General features: G+C 37.8%; 1 protein-coding gene across 4 annotated transcripts in view; it reads left to right on the forward strand.

Annotated features, from left to right (window-relative positions):
- Positions 1–25,504, forward strand: part of CDK14 (cyclin dependent kinase 14) — a 516,637-nt gene that overhangs the window by 237,188 nt on the left and 253,945 nt on the right. For all 4 annotated transcript variants that reach the window (XM_085050690.1, XM_085050689.1, XM_085050692.1 and 1 more), the window contains 2 exons: positions 7,038–7,177; positions 11,299–11,445. In XM_085050690.1, coding sequence (XP_084906816.1) covers positions 7,038–7,177; positions 11,299–11,414 — 256 coding nt within the window. In that variant the 3' untranslated portion in view covers positions 11,415–11,445. The remainder of the gene's footprint in view (positions 1–7,037; positions 7,178–11,298; positions 11,446–25,504) is intronic.

Consider the following 25,504-nt stretch of genomic DNA (forward strand, 5'->3'; position numbering starts at 1 on the left):
AACACTACTCTGTGTCAGAATTGTAAGGAACGAGTAGGAAAAGTATCTGGAATATTTTCAATGAACAGTATTAGCAATCTTCTTGCCCAAAGCTCTCAATAGCTGGTGCTGGGTTTCGTTGCAAGGTTTCATAGCTCAGCATATTTATTCTGAGGCATCAGAGCAAGAGCTAGCTCAGGTGCATGTCAGAATATAGGACAAAACTCAGAATACTTTTAGGTCTGTTGTATATTGACCGATTCTCCTTAAGCTTAGCCTTTAAACATCAAATCAACCAAATTCCATCTTTAAAAGTGGTGTGTTCTGTAATGCTGTTGATGTTCTGCTTCCTCTCTGAAGCAGACCTTCCAAGCTGGATATCACAAGCATCACTGTGTTGAAGAAATCCAGTAATACATCTGAAACAGACACTAAAACACTTCAAATCTAGTGCAGAGTGAATCACGGAGAAATAGACTTATATCTGAAGTTTTTGTCTTGAGTTGCATTCAGTGATGACACACACAAATGATGAAGCTGTAATTGAGCATAATGGCTACTGTAAAATGTGAATTGCCTTGAGATGTTGGATCACTTCGTTGTCTAGCTTAGGTGTGACTAAACTGAGTCTCAGAGGCTTAATGTGACTCATGAGCTGTTTAGGCATCTTAATTCTCTGTTCTGAGAAGTTCAGGAGCTGCAACTGTAATTTTGGTTTACCTACTGGGTCAGTAGATTCTTTTAAAAAATTACCAAGTATATACCACTATATGGCATTATATTATATATCTATATTAATTAAAATAGAAAAGCTAGTTATCTATATTGTTAGAACCTTCATTTGTTAGGTTCACCTTTTTTCATGAAATTCTGTTTGTCTTGGCTGCTTTCCAGCTCATGGCATCTGTGCAACTGTCAAGTGAGAATTAGTTCAGACAGGCCAGGGTTATTATTACCTTCCTGGAATGCGCTGAATGAACTTACCTCCACAGCTTTCCAAATGGGCCTCTGACCTCTGCTACATCGACATTAACAGCAGTGCCAAGGAGTCAAACACTGACACTTTTATTTTTATATCTGTTCCATATCAGTGAATACTTATCAGTGAATACTTATCAGTGGTTTTCATGGCTTTTTTTGTAATAATAAATATTCTTACCACCTTTTCCGTACTTCAGTGGGTGAGACTGCTGATGCTGTAATATGGTAATACAATTAAAGGGGATCAAACAAATTTTTAAATTTCCAAAGAGATCATTTCACACACAACCATGGAAATCATGATGGTCTGAAGACTGTGGAGTGCAGTGTTGAGCAGGAGCACAGAGCAAGGACAGACACTGGGAGCAGAATAGCCACGTTAGTGCAGGCTTTGTCCCAGCCTAGCTCATCCAAGAGCAGGATGTTGTGCTAATGTGGCAATCTGGCTTCTAGTCAGGTGCTGAGCTAGAAGACTCCAATTTAACCAATGGCCTAGGGAGCCTGGAGACTGGATTTTCCCACCCTGCCTGTGTGGAGAGCTCAGTGTTTCTGAATTTATTGTCATCACCTCAATTTAGGATGAGCAAGAGCAGCATCAGGTGTTTGGAGACATGCCTTTTCTAAGGAACTGCACAACCCAGGACTGCTGTTGGCAGCCCCATGCAGGTATGGGGTACAATCCCAACAGTGACATGTCACAGTGACTCTGCTTGATTGTATTATTTACTGTATAGTTTGATTTGAAGTACCTCTAATATTCTGCTGTAGAGCAAATTCTCTATTTTGTGATTGATCAGCAACAAGTAAAACACTGCTTCAGTGAGCCTTCAAATGGTTTTGTCTCTGTTTGTTCATCAGTTCTAGTCCTCCATCACCTTTGTGTAAAACACTGAAAAAATGGTAACATCTTTGCTCTGTTAGATTCTCTTCTTGAGGTACTGCTTTATGCCTTCATCTGTATCAAAAGCTAAAAGCCTCACATCAAAACTTGCGTTCACTTGTTGTGGTGGTTCCTTGATGGCTAAATAAACCCTACAAAAGCTCAGTGGAGGCACACCAGGCGCGTGGGGGAAGCAGCTCCTGCACGCTGGAGCTGGCGCGTCGGCTCTTTGAAGACAGTAGGAGCTCTCGGCGTGGCGGAAACAACAGAAAGGGCTGCTGGAGTTCGGAAAATGGAAATGCTGCTTAGGTAGGCCCTGCTCTGATTGGCTCTTCACACAGCTGCTGCGGCTAGCATCACGAGTATATTCAGAGGTATAAATATCAAGGCTCGTGAGGGCACGTCTGGATCAGCTGGTGAGAAGGCAATGAGTTGGCAAAGGAAGTGTTAACTACCATACATGGAATTGTACAGTTTTGTACTGAACTCAGGAGAAGCTAAAGCCTGGGACAAGAGGGAACACTGCTGTCCTCAAGCAGATTTGGGTTAAAATGGGGAATAGAACCATTGAGGCAGTGTGCTGGTAGGTGAGGTACCACAGGGACTGTACAGGAGCCCTGCTGTTGAGGGGAGCAGAGCATCCTCTGTGAAAGTAGCTGCAAGGGTTGCCATATGGCCTGCCTGGTTTACAACAATTTGCTAGTTCTCTTCATACCATTAAACTTTAAACTCTGCTAAATGGTGTGATTGTTCAGGTTAACTGTGGTTTTGTCTTTCAGCACTTCAGGTTGCAGGAGATTGCTTAGAATAAAGAAACAGCTGAGACTTCCAAAGGGAACTAGGTGCCTCACTCCTCTAGGCCATGCAATAAATGCCAGTCGAGAAATGAATTAATGATACACTGCGAGAATCACATCTTCACATGGAAAATGTGCACAGTAAATGATTTTTGCTTTGGGAAGTATTTACCTCATGCTGCTAGGAGCATATAGACAGCATATTATCTCCATTTGTTTTAATGCCCATTTGTCTTAATTATTAATGTGAATTTGAACTGCCTTCTTCATTGCATTTAAAAGCAAATCACCCCAAGTTCAGAAGTTCACTGCACATGCCCCAAACTTTTTTTTCTCGAGAGCTTAAACCAAACTTCAGTGATCTTAGTCATGTTCTGCTTGACCAAATACTGACCTTCCTCTGCAGTAGAAAGACATTTAAGCCTGTTTTCTGAAATTAAATCAAATTCTTGTAATCCAATGAGATTTACAACTGCTCAAGTCTAGTCAGATTCATATATGTTTCAAGTGAGACAGGTTCATATGGTGTTTGTTTTTCTTGAGCTAAGGCTGTATAAAGCATTTGGGATTAAATTGAAAATCAATGAGTTTCACAAATGTCATCAGAGTAGGTATGTAAAAATATTCCCAGTATTCCTCCAAACAATATCTACACATTATTTAATGCTCGTTGCAAAGGTTTCTCTGTATTCTGCTGTGCACCACATTTTCTGAAAGTATGTGTGCTGTCACGAGTAGTAACTATTCCTCAGTGATTAGTGTGACAGTAAGTGAAGCGTGAATATTGAGACTTGCCATATCATGCATGCCAAGTTCCTATATGGCCCAACTGCTGTGAGACAAAACATGCTATTATGTTTTAGACACAAAGCCATATTGTATGAAATTCCATCCTGTCTCGTACTGAAAGAGGTGTATTTAAAAATGAAATCTTTTTTTATCCTTCAGTTCTTTTTGTTAACTCCTGCATTAGGTATTTAACTACTGAACGCCATCAGAAAATTTAGCCTTTTTTTTCTATAGAGGAATCAGGTTTCAAACTTAAATCAGAGAAAATTGTTAATGTTTTAAGGAGGATATTTTAAAGAGACTATTGGTGCAAAAAAAAAAAAAAAGGAAAGATAAAAAAGCAATCATTCTGATGCTCGTTCCAGACCATTGAAGTTATGCACTAAATGGGGTTTTCCAAACAATTCTGATGTAGCAGATGTAATTTTAATACATGATCATGCAGTACATTTTTCATAAGTAAAGAATAGCTTGTCTTTAAACAAAGCAGCAAAATCAATCATGCATTCCACTAAGGCATCAGTTTTTAATACTGACAGCCTTAGGAGCCCATATGCATTGCTTTTTGCAGTGTCCACTGACTTCTAGTGGTGACTTTTGAAGAAGACATGAGTTTTGGAGAAGAACTTTTTCATTGCTGTGGAAAGATCCATAAACAAAATTAGAATTTTCATGTAGAACTTTATAGATACAGCTGAGCTAGGTGAAAGTGGTAATTTGATCCATCAGTTACTTGGATGTTCTTCTTTGGCCTGTCTTACACAAGAGGTGACACTCAGTCATTATGGTCCCTTCTGAGTGTAAAATCTATAAATGCTCAGAAACATAATACTAATAATGTAGCAACTGGAATCTTCAAAGCACTGACCAACAACTAACACCAACCCCACAAACTCAGCACTACATGGAGTGTGATCAGGGCAGATAGATCTAATAATTATAGCAGATTGAACTATTTTTGCAGACTGTGTGATTAATTTAGTCTTCTTTCTATTAATTATAAAACCAGTTCTAATTATGACTGATTTATTCATAATTATTCAATTAGTTGATGTGCTTATGTTGCAGCCCTAGATATTTTTGTTGGATTTATATTGTATTAATGTATAATCTGCTGATTATTTGATGTTTATCTTTGGTTTCTCCACTGATTTCAGAAATTTATCTTTTTTGTGTCTGAATTGGGAAGGTGACTTTGGCTTTCTAAACTGTTCTTATTCAAAACACTTTCAATTTATATTAGTGATTCTGAATTTCTTGCAATAAAAATCTTAGCTGTATCCCGGGTATGCTGGTGACCGTTAATATAGTCAAAATGTCAGCAATACTCTGTTTGAGGAACTACAGGTGCCATCTGTAATTTCATCTGCAATTCAGAATTTTTTAATGTTTGAATGTTATTTTCTTTTGCTTTGCATTGCCTTACTTAATTAGCACCTTTGCTATACATATGGATCCGCTAAGGAATGGTGTAATTGTTATATTGGAGGGTAATATTTCACTTCTTACTTGAGTGACTGCGTTTTTCTTAATTAACAGTAGTTCTCATTCAAGACAGAGTAAGTTTACTGTAGTTCCTAAAAAGTTTGCAGCTACCTCTGTGGAGAAAAATTGTGTTGGCAAAATGGTTTGACTGAACCTCTGAACAATTAATTGGTGCAGGGGGGATTAGGACTCAAGACAGGTCTCACAGACTCAATATAATCACCATTCCATGGAAATTTTGGATGTGTAGAAAGATGAATGCCAGTTCTCCTTGAATATTTACTGCTTCTTTTCCTTTTCTTTTTTAATAATAACCTTTGTTGCGGTATTTTGCTGTGTTCTGTAATGAAATTATCTGTAATTTTCACAAAAGTTTAACTAACATTTTCAACAATCTGGCAGTTTAAATAGCCTGGAATTATTCTAATTTATAATGTAATTTATAAGCAATGACTTTCATTCAAGATGTTTTTCGTTTATCAGAAACTGAAAATGAAAGCAGAAAAAAATATGCCCATCAGAAACACTGGAGTTCAGCATCTGTTTAACCTGAAATAGCAATTCTGAAATCTAATCCTGGGAATTCTGGGAAGATTATGACTGATGAGATATAATGTCTTAAAGTGGTCAGCACTCCTAAGCAATTCATCCCTGGGTAATTTCTGGACACATATCCTGCCAATTCTCAAGAAGAGATCAGATAGGCACAGTATTCAAATTTCTATCTAGGGTACAGTTGCTAGAAATTAAAAAGACAGCCAGTGGCATACTTTTTGAATGATTGCAAATATCAGCATATCATACATATGCCAGTACATAATGTAGTAGAGATCCTTTTGCTTTTTTTATTTTTCACACTGACTGTAGTATAGACATGAACAAAAAGTTGTGTCTGGGACATTTGTAACTTAAAGTTCTCACTGTAGTAACCATTTTTTTTATTTAGTGGTTTTAGTGTTGCCTGTTCTATGTTGAAGAGACAGTTTTCACCTGTGTCTATACTGATTCATATAAATTATGCCATATCAATCTGATAAAAGAGTAATTCTGCTTAATCCATTTTCTTGAATTGTTTTCTGGAAAGTCGGCTTGAGCGGAAAAAAAAAGAATATTTGCATGAAAAATGCTGTAAGATTATTTATTTTAGACGATAACATTTTTGAAATGCTCTGTTATTTTGGTCTGCAGTCTACTATCTACTGCTGTTGGGAAACCAGTACATTGAAAAATAAAAACCTTTTATACACTTTGGCATTTACCCAATGAGAGATCTTTACTGATCAAAGGCGTGGTTGAATTTCTGAAGTTTCCTAGTAATAGTAGCAACAGGATGTTAACAAGATTCAGCTTCTTTTTTTTTTACTGCATTTCACAAAAATTTGGTGGCTTTGGAAATTCAGGAGGCAGCTATAGGTTACTAGACCCAGGCCACATCTTGCTGATTACCATTTTACTTTCTCCACTCCAAGTCTTTTACTTCTAGGTTGTATTTTCTTATAATATTCCCAAGAATTTATGCCCCAGTGAAAGAGCAAGTTTTCTCAGACTTCTGTAGGAAGCTTAGAAAAGATAATTCACTTAAATTTACTGTTTGCTTTGCATTAACACTTAATGAAGAGTCAGCTCTCTGCCATGTGACAGTACTTCCTGAAAGACAAATGTCTTTGTGAAACATGGTGCATGTGTTGCATGTTAAGCATCGCTGGATTTTAAAATTTGATACTTCACAAAGTTGTGCGAATGTTGCTGTTATTGTAAGCCTGGATTTCATGCATTTAGATGGTAATAAGCATTTGTTTCCAGCACTGTAAATTTTCAGTCTGTCAGTATGCTCAATAAAATGTAAATGGAAGGATCAAAACAGTTGCTTTCAAGATGCTGTTGCTCATGATGCTTTAGCATACTAGGCAGGGCATATATGATATGGTATATTATATGCTCTGTAGTTGTAAAATTTATATCAATTTTGAGCTGTCAATACAGAAATAATTCATTCACTCCCTAACCTGAGGAATAGCTTTCCTGGCTATCAAGACTTGGTGTTTCAGCTGTTCTGACTGGAGATGGAATTAGTAAACAGAATAATGATACTGTTTTTCAGAAAAACCTTCTTGTTTATGTTTCAGGCTGAGCTGTGTGAACCACGCAGAAGATCTAGCCTCCAAACTACTCCAGTGTTTCCCAAAGAACAGATTGTCAGCACAGGCAGCTCTGAGCCACGAGTACTTCAGTGATCTGCCCCCACGGCTATGGGAGTTAACTGATAGTGAGTACAACCACCTCCAAACGGATTAAAAACAAAGATTCTGGCTCAGGCAGATGCATGTGTGTATGCTAACCCTCACATGCAGACAGCTTCATGGACACACTCAGCCACATACAAAATACGTGACTGCAATTGTGTAGATTGAAATTACATAGTTAGCTTGACACAGGACAAAATGGATTTTTTTTTTCTTTTTGCTATCTCTGCTCTGCAGTCTGCAGCCTGCTATCTTTGTATTTGATTATGTGTGGAGCCAATAGAATTCTCTGAATTGTCATAAAGCAAAAGGAAAAATGCAATTTACATATTTAGTGCTTTTCACTTATAACATACAGTACTTCTTAACTAGCTGCAGCACACAGGATAAAAATCCAGCTGTGTTTGATTCACAGAATTTCTATGTGTTATAACAGTAACCTTTAAGAAAGGACTTGACATTCAGAAGTCTGAGAAACACAAAGTAAACAATCAGTTAATTTGCTGAATTAGACTGTGTACGAAGAGGATGGCAGATGATATTCCTAACTAAGAATGCTTTCACAATGTACATACATCTTTTTGTTTCTTTTATTAAATTGAATGCATTCCAATTGACTTGGCAGAAATGTTCCTGTCATCATGTTTACTGTCAATTATCTTTATAGTAATTTCAAATAATTTCTATTGTATGTGTGCATGCTGTTTTTCAGTGTTAAAAGCACACTACTATTTATTCTGGGGCAAAATAGTATCATGAATGATAGTTTTTATTCAAAGAAGGTTCTGTTATTAAAAAAATGTTTCACAAGGGAATAACAGTCAGCATTTTGCTTTAACTCACTATGGTAGAGAGATGCATGCTTGCATTACAGCACTCTATGTTCTTTTCTGCTTTCAAACATGCATCCATTAGCAAAAGATCTAAATCCAGTACCTCAAGGCAGGAAGTTCAGAGATGCAACAATGGAACATGTGTGTGTAACTATGGCTGGTTTTAAAGTCTGCTTCTAAAAACTGAGCTCTCTTTCTGCATATTCATCAACAACAGAATCTGTTTACAGCAGTGTTGGTATGAAAACTTTTGTCTTCCTAAAGTTTATCTTTACCATCCTCAGCACCTGTAGTAGTAATGTTTTGAGCTGGTTCTGTGGCTTGGCTGTCCAAGTGCTCTACTCCTAGTTTTGCTCTGAAGACCACTCCCCCATTTGTAGAATATGAGCATTAAAATCAAAATAGCACCAATAATTTCTGTCCATCACTGTCATACACTGTGTTCCTGCTCTGCAAAAAGATTCCCAGTTTCCTCCTCCACAAGGTGAGGACCATATCAGAGGAGGACCCTGACATGGTCCTCCCGTGACGAAACCCTCCACTCAGTTTGCTGCCTGTGGTACTTGGTAAGCTGAAAATTTAAAGGTTCAGGGTAAATTAAGGCTACTGTTGAAAGTCTGCCTTTGCAGAAACTGATGCAAAGAGATTTTTTTCTCCAGGACTAATGAAACATCAAGAATGCCAGTTCATTTATCCTATTTCCACTAAATGGAAAACAAAAATCACTCTGCAGTGGTGACATCTCAATCCTTCTGACTGTGTGATTTAGTCTAGCCAGGATTTTGAATTCTGAATTCTGCAGTAGTAGTTTTCTGTTAATATGGGCTTATTACCCACTTGCCACTTAGTTTATCAGTCAGTGGTTAAATCCAGTTCTATCAGTGAAGTAAATGCCTACACATTATCACTCTGCAGCAGGCTGCCAACAGAGACAGTCTTGTCCTAGTCATTAACAAGCACAATGTATGCAGAACACCAGAGGGGAATTAAAACCACAAAAAATACCTCAGGGTGGTATTTTTAATATGAGAATTTAATTTGTAATTTCACAGATTAAGAATTTTGGCTGCATTAATCCTTTTATCAGCTCACAGCAGGTTATTTGCAGAAGCATAACCATAAGGCGATATTCATTGGCAGAAACACGTCTTTGCATAACGTTAAACATCAGGAGCAGTGAAACCTTTTGAAGGGGGGAGAATAAAGATGAAAAATCATTATATTTTAAAGCAAGGCTCTTCTAAATGCCTCCAGTAAAATTTTGAGTTACAGAAAGACTATTTCTGTGTCTAGCAGATAATCATTATGAAGCATAAATCCAGATGCAAGAAAGGACAATCCCAGTATCAAATACTACAATCATTTCTATTTAGTATTACTTGGATATACTTGTAAACATATTTACAAAACAAAGAAGTCATATACTTTGGAGAGTTGGAAAAATGTTTACTGTGTAGTAAAATTACCAGTTTTTGTCATTCTAGCTCTCTGTGCTAATATTTTACATCGAGAAATGCTACTGATAGTTAATTAAATATAGTTATAAACACATTGAGTTTTTATGTACAAACAAAATTACTGCTTTCTAATTCAGACACCACTGTGATTTTGCAAATCTTTAAAGTGAATAGCATTCATCATGGAATATATTTTGTCCAATTTTATCCTAATGCTGAATTGCAAATTTGGGGATTTAGTACTAAAAACCAGGGAAAGACTCATATGTGGGTAGGAAGGCAAATAGGAGGAATCAGTCAAATGATTTTCCATCAGAAAATTGTTTCCTTGGAATCACAGTATTTCATAAAATTATGGTGACTCTGCCTACATTGAAAAAGTAAAAATGAAGCATTTGACTTTCTATTCTGGTTTTGACCTTTAGTATTATGTATTTGTAGTCTATGTAATACTGTACAATATATTTTTTTGATGTGGTTTATTTTAAAAATGTGTGCAAAGTTAGTTCAGGTGAAAAGCACAATTTTGATTTTTTTACTTGGCTTAGTTTCAAATCAAGGCATACTTTCAATTGCGTTGGAAGTTCAATTTCCAGATAAGCTCTGTCTAAGCCACTTTCAGTTTTTGAAAGTACTACATTAAATAGGTAAGAGTAATGCAGTTCTGCTAAAAACACCTTGTCTAGGAATACAGTGGAATTTATGATGTAGCATCTCAAACCTGAGCAGTTATGCAGTAATCTATAGATTAATCCTTTTTACTAAATATGTGTACTTGTTATTATCTAGGGGGAAAAAGGCAAAAAATCACTCCTCCCACTTTTCTACTTTTATATTTGAGAGCTCATAATCATTTATTTGCATAGAATATCTGCTATTCACAGTGTGTGTTACCAAGGATAGCAGAATAAGAAATGCAAGTTGAGATGTCAAACCACAGTGAGAAGGGCTGTGCATAAAACAATAGCCAGGTCTTTTAAAGACATATAGATTAAAAAGTAGCTCCAAAAACTTGCAGTTATGCCAGCTGTTAGTGCAAAAAAGAAAACTCTCAGGGCCTTGAATAGTTCTTTAGCATTTCCTTATGGAATCTTGCAGAGGCAGCTCTCTTGAGGATATTGTTATTTGGAGGTTTGTTTTCAGGAGTTATTAAAGTCATTGATATTTCCCCATGAAATTGAGGCATTCTAAGCAAAAATGAGTTTTTATATTCTCAGTATGTTAGTCCTTAACCATTTGCAGTTTGATTCCTGTCATTATTATCATCATGTCTACTAATAATTAGTTGCCTGGTGTGATATTGAAGTTGTCAAGGTTTTTCTAGCTCATGCAAAAGGGGATTGCTTCATGTAACAGCCTTTTGAGTTATTAGGTTATTTTTAACAAGCCTAGTTGTCTTTAATAATTCAAAAAAGAAAGTCAAGCAAGGTAGTTCAGTTCTACTGACATCAAGATTCTGAAGATGTAATATGTGATATCAAGTTATTGAAAAACCTTGCTGCATGTTTTACCCTCTTATTTACTTCTAAGTTCTCTCAGCAGAGATTTGAAAGTGGAAGTTATTAATTGTGTAGCAGTGTAGAGGACAAATAAACACACACAATCTGGAAATAGGTTTTTTTGAAGATGCATGCAGCTAAGAATATTTGCATCATACAACTTCCATCATTCTGCATTCAGCTTCTTTCCATTTAGAATTTGTACAGTGCTTACTTGCAGAAATAGGTGGTATATGTAAAGGCTGTATATATTTAGTGCGTTGTGTTTGTCATATATATTAAATAATTATTTTTAATTTACTGCTTGTACTGCAAAAAGAAATCAAAGTTTCTGAACTGACACTCTTTTTTACAGTGTCTTCTATTTTTACTGTACCGAATGTAAGATTACAGCCAGAGACTGGAGAAAGCATGAGAGCCTTTGGGAAAAACAATAGTTACGGCAAAGGTGTATCGAACAGCAAACATTGAAGAATACCTATGTTCACAACTGATAATGCAGGTAAGACATGATTATTGGAAAGGATATCTTTGAAAATGCTCTCTGGTTTTCTTTAGAGAAACAAAATACAAAATTCACCTGCACGTGCCCATGGGCAGGCTGATAGTCTGTTTTCACAGTGTTGCAGTCCATATGAGGAGTGTAAGTTCTGAGCAGGAATGAGTGTCACTAACAGGTTGAAAATATTGCAGAAGTCAGTGCTAGTATATTAAACAATAGTTTGTCCTTAATTTGGACTGATACTTTTTTTCTTTTGCCCTGATAAGATATGCAGAGAGAAAATACCTCTTGCCAGTTTTGTTGTTAAACTTTGGGGCTAAGATAAGAAACTGTATGATTCTATGATTTAAGGTCCCTCACAACCCTAACCATTCTATGATTTTGTTATTTAGTAGGTTGGTAGTCTTGACAGCAGAAGGATCTTGATAGAGAAGGAGGTACTATCATGTTAGTGATTATAATCTATATCATTGGATCAGCTAATAATGGTTTTGTTTAACCATAGTTATTCAGCAGTGAAATAGTGTGTAATATGACTTCTGGTATTCTAAGAGTAGAACAGAACTTGGGAAGGCCAGGTGAATAGAGAGGCACTTAGCAAATTACAACAAGGGAATGGTGGTGTTATATCATGGTATTAATTCTCTTCTGCCCATATGCACCACCGCAGTGATTGTTCAGTGGGATTTAGCGCTTGACAGACTCTTCCAGATTAGCAGCATTCCCTTATATAGCTGCTTTGATTATGTTTCTACCAATGGTTTCATACCACAGTGTTTCACAAAATACCTAAAGTGCAGATTCTTTTCATTCAAAGAAATAAGGCCAAGGCCTGCCTTTTTTTTGTTTGTTTGTTTTTAAAGATATGGTTGCTTTCTCATGTTGAGTCCATTATAACAGTTTGTTCCAGACGTTCTAGGAGCTGAGGTAAATGCACATGCTGCTCATGTACCTATTTGAAGATATAGTCTCATATAAATGTAGTTGATATTCACGTGATGTCTATCTTTAGCTAACTCTGCTTTTCACAATATCAGATATAACTTTCTCCAATAAATTAAATTTGGGTTTACTGTTGTATGTTTATGTACAATTTGGTTTTTTAACCCTGTATTGTTATGGAGTCTTGGCCTGACAAGCAGTAACTACTGAAAAACTGGAGTGAATACATTTTGGTGCTGACAGCCTGCCCCAATTTTTGCACAAGCTCTTCGCCAGCAAACCGTTTAAGATTCTCTAATGTCAGAAATGAGGCTGCCTCAGAGCAGTCTGTTTACATCTTTATTGACAAGCTAATCCCTACTTTTTCCTGGGGCTGTGTCCCTGCAGACGTCTCTTCAACCTTGTCTGTTCTGACGTGACATATTATCCATCTAAAGTATATTTAGAATGTGCCCATCTGTGCTAAAGACCTTTGTGTAGAAGCTTATGTACAGAATCTCAATTCTCATGTACAGAACCTCCTTTCTGTTGCTTCCAAACCAATGTAAATTTTCATTTATACAATATGCAATGGAAGGTTTGTATGTGCAAACGAGCATGTAAAATAGCACAAAAGAGAACCAGTGGATCATTCTTACTGAATATCTATCTGAGCAGGTACAAATTACTGTTTTAAAATTTTATGTGTGAACAGAAAGAGAGAACCAGATGTACCCTTTACGTACATCACTATACTGTTATGGCTGCTCAACCACAGTTTTAATATGAAATAGCATGTTTCATTGTGAAAGGTCTGAAACCACTTAGCAAATGTTGTTGTGTGTACATTATTGATCAGTTTTCCATTGTGGCTTGTGACTTTGTTCTGTTAGGTGCTTACAGTGCAATAACATGTCAGCTCCCTGCTGTAGTATTTGACTTGTGACATGAGATGGGGACCAGCAGATAATGCTGGAAAAGTAGTAGTACCAAACAAAGATCCTCTTACTGGTACCATGTGGAGAGCTGGGGATTAATGAGATGAAGCTAAAATACCAGGACAGGCAGGAGGACTGTGGACATGGAAAATGCGTTTGGATGAGGAATTATCAAAATTAGTGTAAACCTTTAAAGGAATGAGACTACCAAGCAAGTGGAGGTGTGAGTCAGTGTGGAAAATGAAAGGAGCTAGGGAAAAGGACTGCAGTTTTGGTAATGTGAAAAGAAGATCTGGTGAATGTCAGGTGGCTGTAATTTTAAGAGTAGAGTAGTGACTGGCAAGTAGGATGTTCAGTCAGTCAAATGGATGAGTAATGAGTCAGTTACTCTAGCAGAAGACTAGAGTTGCAGTCAGCAGGAGAGTAGCATTAGGGAAGGGGTATTTATTACAATATATTCTGTCAAAGTCTCCATTCAGAAGGCCCACTGAAGCAAAAAATGCATGAATAGCAAAAGGAAAGATGGCAGTAGCTCTCGAGGACCATGAAGTTAACAGGTAAACAAGGCCAGTAGAGGGATGAAGGCAAGCAGCAGCAGATGTTAAAATGTCAGCAAGCATGATCAGATAACATCCTAGCTAGTAGGATAAAGGAAAATTAAAAGGGACACACATTGCAAGGACATAGATATTATTATTAAAAAAAAGCAACCATAGGCAAACAAAGGTTTCTAGCTTGTCTCCTGGACAAGGTAGGTACATATGTGTGTTACTCATCTTCCTGGGGTCACTTTATGCATTTATAGAGGTGGCAGAGAAATTAGCAAGGGCTGGAATTTTGAGGTTTTCCAGTGTCCTTCAGGAAGCTGTGAAAGAGAAAAATCTGTCGATAGTCACTCACTAAGTCCTCTGACACATGTGTAAAGGGAAGGTTTGATTTTTTATATATTGTTATACATTTATACCTTGTAAAGGAATTTATTAGAGGAACCCACAAGAAACACAAACAAGGAACCATGTTCAACCACCTCCAGAACCTGGTCCTGAAGAAAATTCTAGTCCGTCCTTCCTTCCTTCCGTCCTTCCTTCCTTCCTGCCTGCCTGCCTGCCTTCCTGCCTTCCTGCCTTCCTGCCTTCCTGCCTTCCTGCCTGCCTGCCTTCCTGCCTTCCTTTTGGGGGTAAATAGGAAATTAAACTGAGAGACCCAATAAAGATGCTGTGCCAACTCTTTCTGTGATAAGAAATTATCACCTCCTGCCGTTCTCTCACACACTTGCCAGATGTTACTGCCCTGATAGTGTACCTACTGAATTAAATCCACTTCTCTTTAGGGTTTGGAAGGCAAAAAGATTAGGGCAGGAATGGCTGAGACATCATCTGCTAACTTTGGAGGCAGCAATCTCTGGCAGATTGGTGAAGGAGAGGAACTAAAGGCAGTAAATTTTTAATTGGCTCCATCATCACTGATTAAGGCTCATCTTAAGCCCTCGGACATTGGTGCATCTCTGAGAATTTCTGCTGTCTTTAAAATACTGTAGTGCTTCAGCTGCCTGTCTGCAACTCACAAATCAACTTACCACTTGAAAAAGCAGTAACCTAGGACATGTTTCTGAAAACCTAGATAGTGTCTGTCAGACTTGGACTAATAGGGTCTTTTTGGACCACAATGTGTCATTGTCTTAGGCTCCAAGAGGAGACAACACATTATTCCAGTGCCCATGGGGAAAAACCTTTCTAATTTGGAGTTAGCAAGGTCAATGCTGAGGCTGCTCTCTACTGGAGAAAATTAGCAAATATGTGGTAATGAGCATCACTGCACACAGAAGAATCTGTCAGCAGTGAATTAGATGAGGCCTTTTGACCATATCCAAGCATCTTTAAACTTTGTGATTAAGCAAAACATTTTTGTTTTGTGCCTGGTGGTTTTCATTGACACTTTTTTCTCCATGGGGAGGAAGCATCTCTGTGGAAGCATTCCCCATCTGTACATGTCTTGATGAGTTATACTGTATATATATATATGCTGTCGTCATCCATCTTTACAGATCCTGTTTTATTGAGACAAGAATGGACCCTAAGAAACTCTAGAGCTCTGTTTTCATTTGGCTAGTGGAATACATGGCTAAAGCTTGTTCCTCTCTGGAAAAGGATGAGTCAAATAGTAATTGAAAAGACAAGGCATTACCTGATACCAGATAGCACGTGATGTTTCCTTGTGGTGATTTATAATCCCCAGTTCCCATTGGTGGACCAGAGACACGAGATGTGTTTCTGGCCTATTGTCTGCTTCCTGGAGCCAGCAGGGACAGCTTCATTCAGGATGGTAGCACCATATGCTTTTAAAGTATTTAACCTGTATTACCATAATGAGATCCCCTGGCTTTCTAAATCTCTTTGACAATTCACTGAAGCAAAACAAAAAGTGGTCTTTATTTGTATTGCTTCACCACAGGCACATGCATCCGAGCAAGCCTGAATTTCAATCACAGGATGCTGAATTCTTTCTTCTGTGTCTATTTAAGCCAGCAACTGACACCAGCCCAGCCAATCAAAGGGACGATGGCGTCATTCGGGTCAGCTCAGCTGTGTAAAACACAATAAAGCTGAAGAGGTGACAGTTATGACCACTATAATGGCAGAAAGTGCTTGTTATTTGGTTGCTTCTGACCAGGGGTGTTCAGCAGCACAGAATCATTATGTAAAATTACCTTTTTCTCTTTGCTAGCTAGAGAGGTGACTGTTGTTGCATCCCCATGCAAATAGTTTCATTTTTGTTTGTCATCCTCAGTTTCAAATTTATAAATTGTTTAAGAGTGTCTCTTCAGCACTGCTGTGTGGGAACATAATTTTTGCCTGCCTTGCCCTAGTCAAGCCACAGGGAAGCTGCAGTCCAGCAGTGTGTGTGTCCAGCAGTCAGTATTGAAAAGTCATTTTCATTCACTACTCCCCTGCATTTACTCTGTTCTGGGTATCCCAGCGTTGCTAAAACACTGTGGAAAACCATATACTGTGCATCTAAGTCTTCATTTCTGCAGCTTCAGGGGATAAAACTGTAGTAATTACAGTGGATAAAGGTTTGCATAAAAGAGAAATTCTGGACTGAGAGACTACATATCAGCCAGATTTTGTCACTGTTGATTTAATAAAAGGCTGAAAGTAGCCAGTAGTGCTTTATATGTGTGAAATCTAAAAATTCAGTGTAAAACCAGGTTGGGAGAGAAAAACAGAGCTATAAAAGCGCAGCAGTTACCAGTTTAATTTTTTAATGCATTTTTTAATAGATGGATTCAGATAAACGTGTACAAACTGACATTGTGCTGCTGCAGTCGAAAAGATGGAAGCCTAAGCACTGAGGATGGGAGGTTTAAATTTCCCTTGCATCTTTTAGTGCCAGACAGTGTCTATACATGAATGTTGAGGGTCAGTTTAATTATTTAACTAATACTGGATTTGCATAAATTGGCTTTCCTGAAAAGGCTAATAAGATGCAGTTGTGGTGGGCAGCTGAAAGCAATTTGGGTTTGAGTCCAGTAATGATAGTACTAAACAGTGTAGAAATTGTAACATCAATTTTGTAAAATGTTAAATTGGTATTAAGCCGTGAAAGATAACTGAAGAATCTAAGATATTTTTTGGCTCTCTAGTGCTTTTAGTGCCATTATTTTCTTATGTTAACAACATAATGGCTTTATGAGACTGTTCCAGCTGTGCTTTACTTAATATTGAAGAATAAGATCACCACGCTGCTAGAATATACCCTAAATTTAACACACAAGGGAAAAACTCCAGGCATTGGTCTACATTCTACTTGTGATATCTATTATCTTATTTCTATTGATCTAAGATGAATGTTATAGACAGAATTTTGCCCTCTATTTAACCATGAAGAAAATCCCTCCCCTCCCCATATTGACTGGACTCTGCACAGCAGGTGAAATGGACTGAGCAAATGGCTGTCCAGGGCAAGGCTGCTTTCAAATAAACTGCCCATCTTACCTCAGTGACCTGTGGTGACTGAGGATGGAAGAAATGTCCCTGAGGTACCCGGGCAGGCTCCAGTAAAGGAAACCCACCACCCAATCAAGGCTCATAAGGCTTAGAAAATATGTCTGATGGTGTTTTTGAGTCAGTTCTGTAACAGCTCACCTTGTCTGCTGCCATGTGAAATGAAGTCACTTCATTGCACTCTGTGTAAGTAGTAGAATGCACAGTCTCTTGACTTTCTTTATAAAAAGGGTTGGTAACCTAGAGGTATGGAATGCACAGAGGTATGGAGAATGAGTTGGGAAGGATGCCTGGTGGTCTTGCTAAGGAAGCTGAACACCAGTTGTGCTGAGAGCCTGTCCAACCTGGAGACTGAAAGCCCAGGACAGCCTCTATGTCTGGAAATAAGTATATGGAAATAAGTAGGCATGATCAAGATTTCTAAAATCATGGGAGTCTCTTTATGAAAGAAGAAGGAAAGAAAGGAAGCAGAACAGAGAGGGGAGGCCTTCACATTTATTGTTACATACTCCACTTGGTAGGACAAGTATTTCAAACCTCCATTGCTAGGAGATACTGATTTCCTCCCTGCAGTTACATACTCTATGTCATTCTGTGGGAAACTAGTGGCTACAAATTTATTAACATTATTTTTTTTAAAACTGTAGTGCATCGTGGCCAAATCAACTGCAGAGCTAGCAGAAGGAAAACAAAGCCTAACTACCATCCCAGATAACTTTTGTTGAAGGACAATACTGTATTTCCTTGTACCATGGCATAATATGGAGCCTATATTCAGTTCATTTCTAATGCATGATAATTTGCCTTCAGCACTGTGAAGATTCATTTTCAAATAATTTTTAGTGTGGAGGTTTGTAATGTAACAGTCATTTATGCTGTAGGAAAGATATTAGTGATATTTGCATGAATGCATGTGCTCAGTTGCAGTGCTGTTTATTTGTCTTTCCGGTTTGTTTGCTCATAAATTTAGGAGACGAAAGGTGGAATCCTCTGTGCCATAAGTGCACTGTATTGCATTATTAATATTAGGAGGGTGAGCAATTCCCACTAGACAGTCTTTGTGGTCTGTTCATGCTTAAGAAGTGTCTAGGCATGAAAGGCTGTTTGAGTTCCAGTGGGCTGATAGTCTGGGATGACATTTGAATGCGGCGAGGACAATGTCTAGATGACAATGACAGGGAGGGAGGCAAAAGCGGGTCTCAACTCTCCCTATTCTCCCATGGACAGTCACCTCTCCTTTAGGATTATTTCCTCACATGACTCCTCAGTTAGGCTTTGTCTAAGAGGAAAGTGGAACCACTGGAGGGGAGAAACTGAGGTTTCCAGACAAAGCAGAGGCTTCCAGTGCTGACACACAGCCCATAACCCAGAGAGACAGCAAAGCTAATGAGAGGCATTGCCTCTCAGGCACCATTTGCAGCATTCACAGTTAACAGAACATTTTACTTTCAGCCAACTTGTAAACAAAAAATGAATTTTAGTAGTTCCATATACCAGAATTTTTTCTGTGGAGGACAAGCTTTGTGGTGCCATTCCAAGTCTGTAGTTTACATTGCCTGATTCTCTATGAAATAAACAAACTAAACCAACCACTGCAAAATTGGATCTTAAGGCAACACCCAATAAAGTAAAAAAGCCCTGAATACTCCTAGCTGTGGGAAGATTCTTGCCTAAAAATGTAGCAATCGTTTACAAGTCAGTTAATAAATTACATTAATTTATTGTGCCCCATAAGTGGGATGAGGGTGGGTGGGTTTCCTGCTAGTGTTAATTGTTAAGTCTCAGGAGGAAAACTCAAAAAATTCAGGAAAAAATACCAAATTCTCAGATAAAAATATCTAATATAGAAGAATAGCTCTGGCACAGCATCTTTGGATATTTTAAGAAGTGGGAACAAAATTGAGTATTTCCATAATTTTGTGGTCTTGTTACAAATTATTAACATTGTTTTGGGCCATATATGTATTTTGAATTAGTAATTATGGGTGATCATTCTCTGCCATTAGTAACCTAGATTTTAATTCTGTACAGCCACTTCTGAAACTCTCTTTTGATGTAACGTAAAGACTAATTGTCGATTATATTTTCTGGCTTTTTTATTGTAACAATAAAATCACAGCCTTTTTCTTTTTCTCCCTGAAATTTTTATTTTACAATTGTTTTTATACCTCTCTTGTTCAGTATGTGAATTACATGTGTATTAAAATCTAGTTAGATTACAGTCTGAAGGGAAAGAAAATCTACACAATTAAATCTGTCCTTGTGTGCTTGAAAGATTCAGCACTAAGTAATCTGTCACATCATAAAAGGAACAAAAACAAAACAACTGAGTCATTATCATGACTCTGCTTGGTTTCAGCCCATGAAGTGACATCTAGACTCTGCAGATACTGTATTTGCTGTTTTATGTATCTGTGTGCAGACATTTGTAAATACGGAGGTGTAAATTGTGCCAGCATTTAAATTAGGTTAAAAGTGCTATTTATGGCTTACATCAACAACAAAAAAATATTCATAATCATCCCTAGGTGAAGATACTCATTTAACGAGCTTACAGCTCCTAATTAATTCTGTAAAGAACGCCATTTGGCAGAGCAGAATTATGAGGTTTGCATATTGATGGTGGCAGGGAAAAATATATCTGTTTTCTATTTATATGGTAAAATTAACTTCTGTTCTTTTGAAAATGGCACATCTCAGAGGTATTGCTTTCAAAATGATCTCAGGGTGTAAAGAAAGCAGTAATAAGAGCACCAGGCATTCAGTTCTGTCCTAATTTTCCCACCAGTTTTTCAATGTTTCAGCTGCCTCAGAGACTTAAAGTACTCTCATTAGGTAGCTGCAGAGGCTGCCTGCTCGCCTGCTCCATCACTCTCTAGCTGCCTCTCTCGCTCCCCCTCTGTTGCTCTCCCTTTTTTTCCCCCTCCTGCCTTGGGAGTGACTGTGAAGATCATTTGCTGGCGTGATTGGCAGGTTAGAGCATTCGATCAGATGAGTTCCTCTTAGTGCAGGTCAAAAAGGCTGGTTAGCAGGAGCTGTCGAAAAATGCCAGCAGCATTCGAAATGGGAAATGTCATGACTTCCAGGCAGGGGGTGCCACCTGGAACAGAAAGCCCCCAGCTCATTAGCAAGTTACAGGATGCAAGCTTAACTGGAGGGAGCAGAGGAGGAAAGATAATACCCAATAGGGAAAATTATTGTGAAGTGGAATTGATTTCATGTATAATTTGTTTATCACTAGAGGGGACAAATGCTGTCCTCCTGACATGTGCGGAGGAGTGTGGACTATGAATGAAGCAATTTAGCATAATCTCCAGGTTGAGCTCTGGATTTAAAGAATGCCAACTTCTTTCTTCCCAACTGTGGAGAAGTGATCAGGTCATGTTGTATTAATTAAACCTGACATACTCTCAAATGGTTTATCTGGGCAATTTTAGCAATTTAACAGAACGCGGTAGATATGAGCTGCATTCATTATTAACATGGGGCAGTGGTTTGTGTTCTGGATGAAGTGGGGTTGGGGGTTTTCTGCAAGCTGCTGTTGTAAAAAGACATGTTTCTGTTGCAAGTCAAATTATAAAAGAGCTCATTTTTAATGCTTAGTCGGACTGCATAAAATCAGAATGCAATTTCAGTTGCATGATATAATTTTATTTCCAAGAAAAACTATATACCCTTAGAAAGTATGGCTTTAAAAATAAATAAAGCATTCAGGCTTACTGTATAAAATTTAATCTGAAATGAAGACTACAGGGTCTGCTGCCTGTCATGGACTTAAAGAATGCATATATAAAATATCAGCATTACAAAATGCTTAGTCTTCTCCAAGATACTCTGTAGTGGTAAAATTGCAAGCAAACTCTTCATCCCAGGCAGTTCAACAAGCCCCTGGCTATTAATATTGCTAACCATTCATTTGCTTCATTGGTCTGTATTTTCGTATAAAAGGCATATTGCATATGAGTAGAAATGACTGCATAGATTTCCTCCCCTCCCCCCCCTCCCCGCCCAGTTTTTTTCAGAAATGGTAAGAAAATAAGATGGGATCATGGTACCTGCCAGACTGCTTTATCATGGTATCTTTGTGCAGCTTTGTGTCTAGCTCTGCTCCTCTGGAAGACAATGGGAGAATTCCATGGATTTCAATGGGAGTGGGGCTGGCTCCCTTATCAAAACTAATGTAGACACAACAATACCATCTCAGGCTGAAAAAATGAGACTTAAAAGCTGAAAGAGTCCCTGAAGAACTATTCTGCGAACTGTATCTCTTTTTGTTAAGGAATTCTGTCTTTTATATATTAAACTTCTCTCAGAAGTTTGGAGCTCATGCTTAAGCAGTTTCTTGGTTGGATGCTGAGGAATGTTTTGCTTACTGTTCAGATTCTTGATTATTTTTTTCAGCTTTCATTTTCTTCTATCCATCAAAGTTTTTAAGTTGGTAATGGAGTAGCTAGCATTTGCTTTATTGAGTAACCACAGGCTGTTGGATTTCACTTTCTCCGCCTAATGTGAATCAGATTTTAAAAAGGAGTTTCTTAATCAAAATATTTGTACAGTCTTACAGATGAGTGTTTTCTGTTTGTATTTCATGAAAAAAGCTCAGCATTACCAGCCTGCTAGTTTGCAAAAAAGAAAAGTTACTAACGCACTGTAAGAAGGGCATTCCTTACCTTCCAGATACCTTTTTAGTGTAAAGTTCTTTCAGAGAGGCACTGTGAACACTGACTGCTGTAGTCTGCACTAATGAACACACAGGCTCAGTCCTTTGCAAAGCTGAATGAAGAGAACAAAATATCAGAATAAAATATCCTCTGTGCAGATCCTGTGGTAGAATTTTTCTCACCTTGGGTAGCTCTGCAGATGCCCAAGCAGCATTTAAGTATTAACTATTAAAGTAAAAAGCTGGAAACTAATTTGAAAAGTTCAGAAAGTATTCATTACTTAATGTCTACCCTGGTACTTTGTTTGGGGAAGTGATATGCATTTAAATTATTTGAATAGAGTTTGAAAATTAGGCTTCTTTTGGGAAAAGAGAGTAAACTGGGAAATCTCCTAGTCTGTTAGCTCTATGGAGTAAAGACAAGGATCACTAAGCACTGGACAGACCTGCTAGATTTTAACCCTGAGGTATATTTGAGGGACCTGTGGTAGCTGTAGTGTCTGTCTGCATCTGGCAACGGCTGCTTGGACATGAGCAGAAGGATGTTCTGGCTCTGAAATTTGGCAGGTTCAGATAAGCTCTTTTCTAGGACTATGCGTGACACAGGTTATTGACCTGTGCATGTCCTAGGTTCATGACCAAAGAAGTTATCACTCAGAATTAGAAAAAATAGTTAAACAACTAATATTTCCCACATAACTACATTTTCTGGCAAGAAAAAGAGAAGTGTAGTCTGAAACAGAAGAAAGAATTTAATCACTGCTTCTCATTTTTTAACCAGACAACTTCTGGTTTTTCCAAACTGACAAGTATTTTCTTAACTTCTAGGAACTTGATAATTCAAATGATGAATAGTCGCCAGAAAAGAATCAGTAAATTCCTTGCTCCCCTTCAAAACTCATTATTCCTGCAGTTCTTTGTCATTCACTCAAATCCTGACTTCTCTATTCTAAATAAATAGTGGTTTGTTCCTTGACTCTTTAGGGAAGATCAGGCAGAAGCAATGAGTGGGAGAATCACATATTCATCATCTGATTTTTATATCTTTTCTCCCCAAAATTTCTGAGAAATCACTGGAACTTGCTAGTGATCCAATCTTTGTGACTCACTTTTCAGGTGAGAAACTCTAACGCACAGTCCATATTCCATCAGTTGCTCCTTTTATCATTACTTGTGTGTAAAAACACTTTCTGTATGAATTACCTTTGTCTTTTTAGAGGGCAGATATGTAGAGAGTGTTGGAAAAATCCAGTAAGCCCTGAGGTCGTCTAAATAACTCTATGTAATATGAGCAGCTGTTGATGAAATGTGGTTCAATCAGTAACATTTCAACTTTTTCTTTAGGTATTGTATTTCAAATTAAATACAGCAGTATAAAACAATCCATAAATTGAACCTACGACTGGGCCATACCGTTTTTTTAATGGATGTCTGTAGTTCTTGCCTTTGATATCATTCACTTTTTAATCTTCTTTTTCATCTGTGTTTTTAACTTGGGCTGCAGTAAAAGGATATCTCTCTCAAAATTTTTTTCTAAGACTTTGCCTACCACTGTTTTGGGTTTTTTTTACTAAGTCTTCCCCCCTGCATTAAATATCCCACAAATTATTTACATATACTGCTAAATCTTGAAGGAGGTATGTGTAGATAGATTGAGCATATTGAAGATTTCTTGGCCTGATCCTGTCAAAATCCTTGACCAGGAACTTTGTGCATAAGTCTTGATTTAGATTTTCCTAGTAGTTGGAGCATTGCTTTGGGATCATTAACCCTTGCCGTTTTTCCTCAGAGAATGTAAAAGCTGATATTTTCTGAATTGTCAAGTCCTGGACTTGCTCTCTTGTGTAGGCTGTCCTCCTCTGCCAAAAATCATCTCCAAACCTCACAATTTTCTGGGAGACTTCCGTAGCAGCTTGTGTGATATCAAAAGTAGAACTGCTAATGAGTCACAGCACTGCTCATGCCAGCAGACGGCAGGACATAGTCCTCTCTCCTTCATCCAGACTCCTAAATGCAGGGCAGAGAAACTGTAGCACACCTGGGGATTTAGAAAGATGTTTGAAATGTGCCTCAATGGAGCAGAGTGATTTAGAAACCTAATTTTCTTTCTGTGAGTTACTGTGGAAGAAAGAGAGTAAACGCAATGCAGTCTGAACACATGAGTCCTTATAGAATCATTAGAGGTAGAGAAAAGGTCTTCAGGGTCTGGACTGGAGGAAGAAATGCTGCTAGAGAGCAGCTAGAACACTGCAGGCAAAAAAGCAGGACCTCCACCAGGTGAAAACTGCAAAGCTTCTTATCTGTGTGGTGTTTCTCAGCTATTTTATTTGCATGGAAACAAGCATAGTTTCTTGCTAACAAGCATCAACATTTTCAGCTCATGTCTATTGAGAGATGCTCTGTTTTAAATTTCTGTTGTTAATCCACTGTGTGTTGTGATCACAATAATGCACAGAAGTTAAACAAACATCCCCCACCCCCAAACCTCCTCCCCTAAGAAAACAAAATCCCAGACCATGATGATAAAACAGATCATTAAGGTTTTCAGCAACAGCCTGTCAGCTTGGCTCTTAGTGTGTTTTTGCCTGACATTAAAAACCATATTGATCCACAAATTTGATATAGTCTAGAAATAACGGGAGGGAAAAAGGATTTTAGAAATATTTTACCCACCTTACTCTTCAACATTACGATTATTTTTTCAGAACAGAGTTTGTACTCCAGTGTTTGAACTAAAATAATTGCAGTTTTTTAATTCTTAAATATTTTACAAGTTTAAAGCAAATGTGGTATATTTGTAGATGGATGCTACTAAAAGGTGAAAACAGGATCTTTAATATGTGAACATAGGTAAAATGAGTTATTACATTACCTTGTTTTCTGAAGTTTTGCCCTCTCTTCTTTAGCTCTTTCTTTATTTATTGACTTTAGTTTTTACATTATGCCTGAAACATGGAATATAAATTCTGTATTTCAGAGATCTTACTCACCTTTGTCATGGAAGGTCCTACCACATTTTGTGGCTCTGGAAAAATATTGAATAAGAATAAGGAACCTCAGTGCTGTATTCAGCCCTTTTGGCACAGTTGCTGAATTTGCAGTGTTAACACACAGTCCCCCAGCACACGCACACGCACATCATGCATTCTTTGCAAAAGGCAGTGATTTCTTTGCCTCTGGAATGGAAAGGAGATTGGAATGTAAAGACATTTAGCTTTGCTGTCTCTTGCTTTTGTACATGCACTATGCACATTTATGATGGAAAGGTATCCAGTAGGTCCCAAACTTTCTGAAAGGCAGGAGAATTTCAGCAGATGCAAAGCATATAAGTAAGCAGAGAGTGCTGTCAACCCTTCTTTCATTTAAACTAAACCAGAAAACAGATAAGGGCAGACTTGAGATCATATTTTGCCTTTTAAGGTAAATAATCCATGTCAGATTCCCAAAGCTTCCCATCTCATCAGTGATAAACATGAGCTGGATCCATCATACCTTATCCCTGTGAGAACCCCACTGCATGCAGTAGGACATGGCAT

This window comes from Lichenostomus cassidix, chromosome 2 (genome assembly GCF_008360975.1).
Source record: "Lichenostomus cassidix isolate B80296 chromosome 2, HeHo_3.0, whole genome shotgun sequence".
Classification (NCBI taxonomy): Eukaryota; Metazoa; Chordata; class Aves; order Passeriformes; family Meliphagidae; genus Lichenostomus; species Lichenostomus cassidix.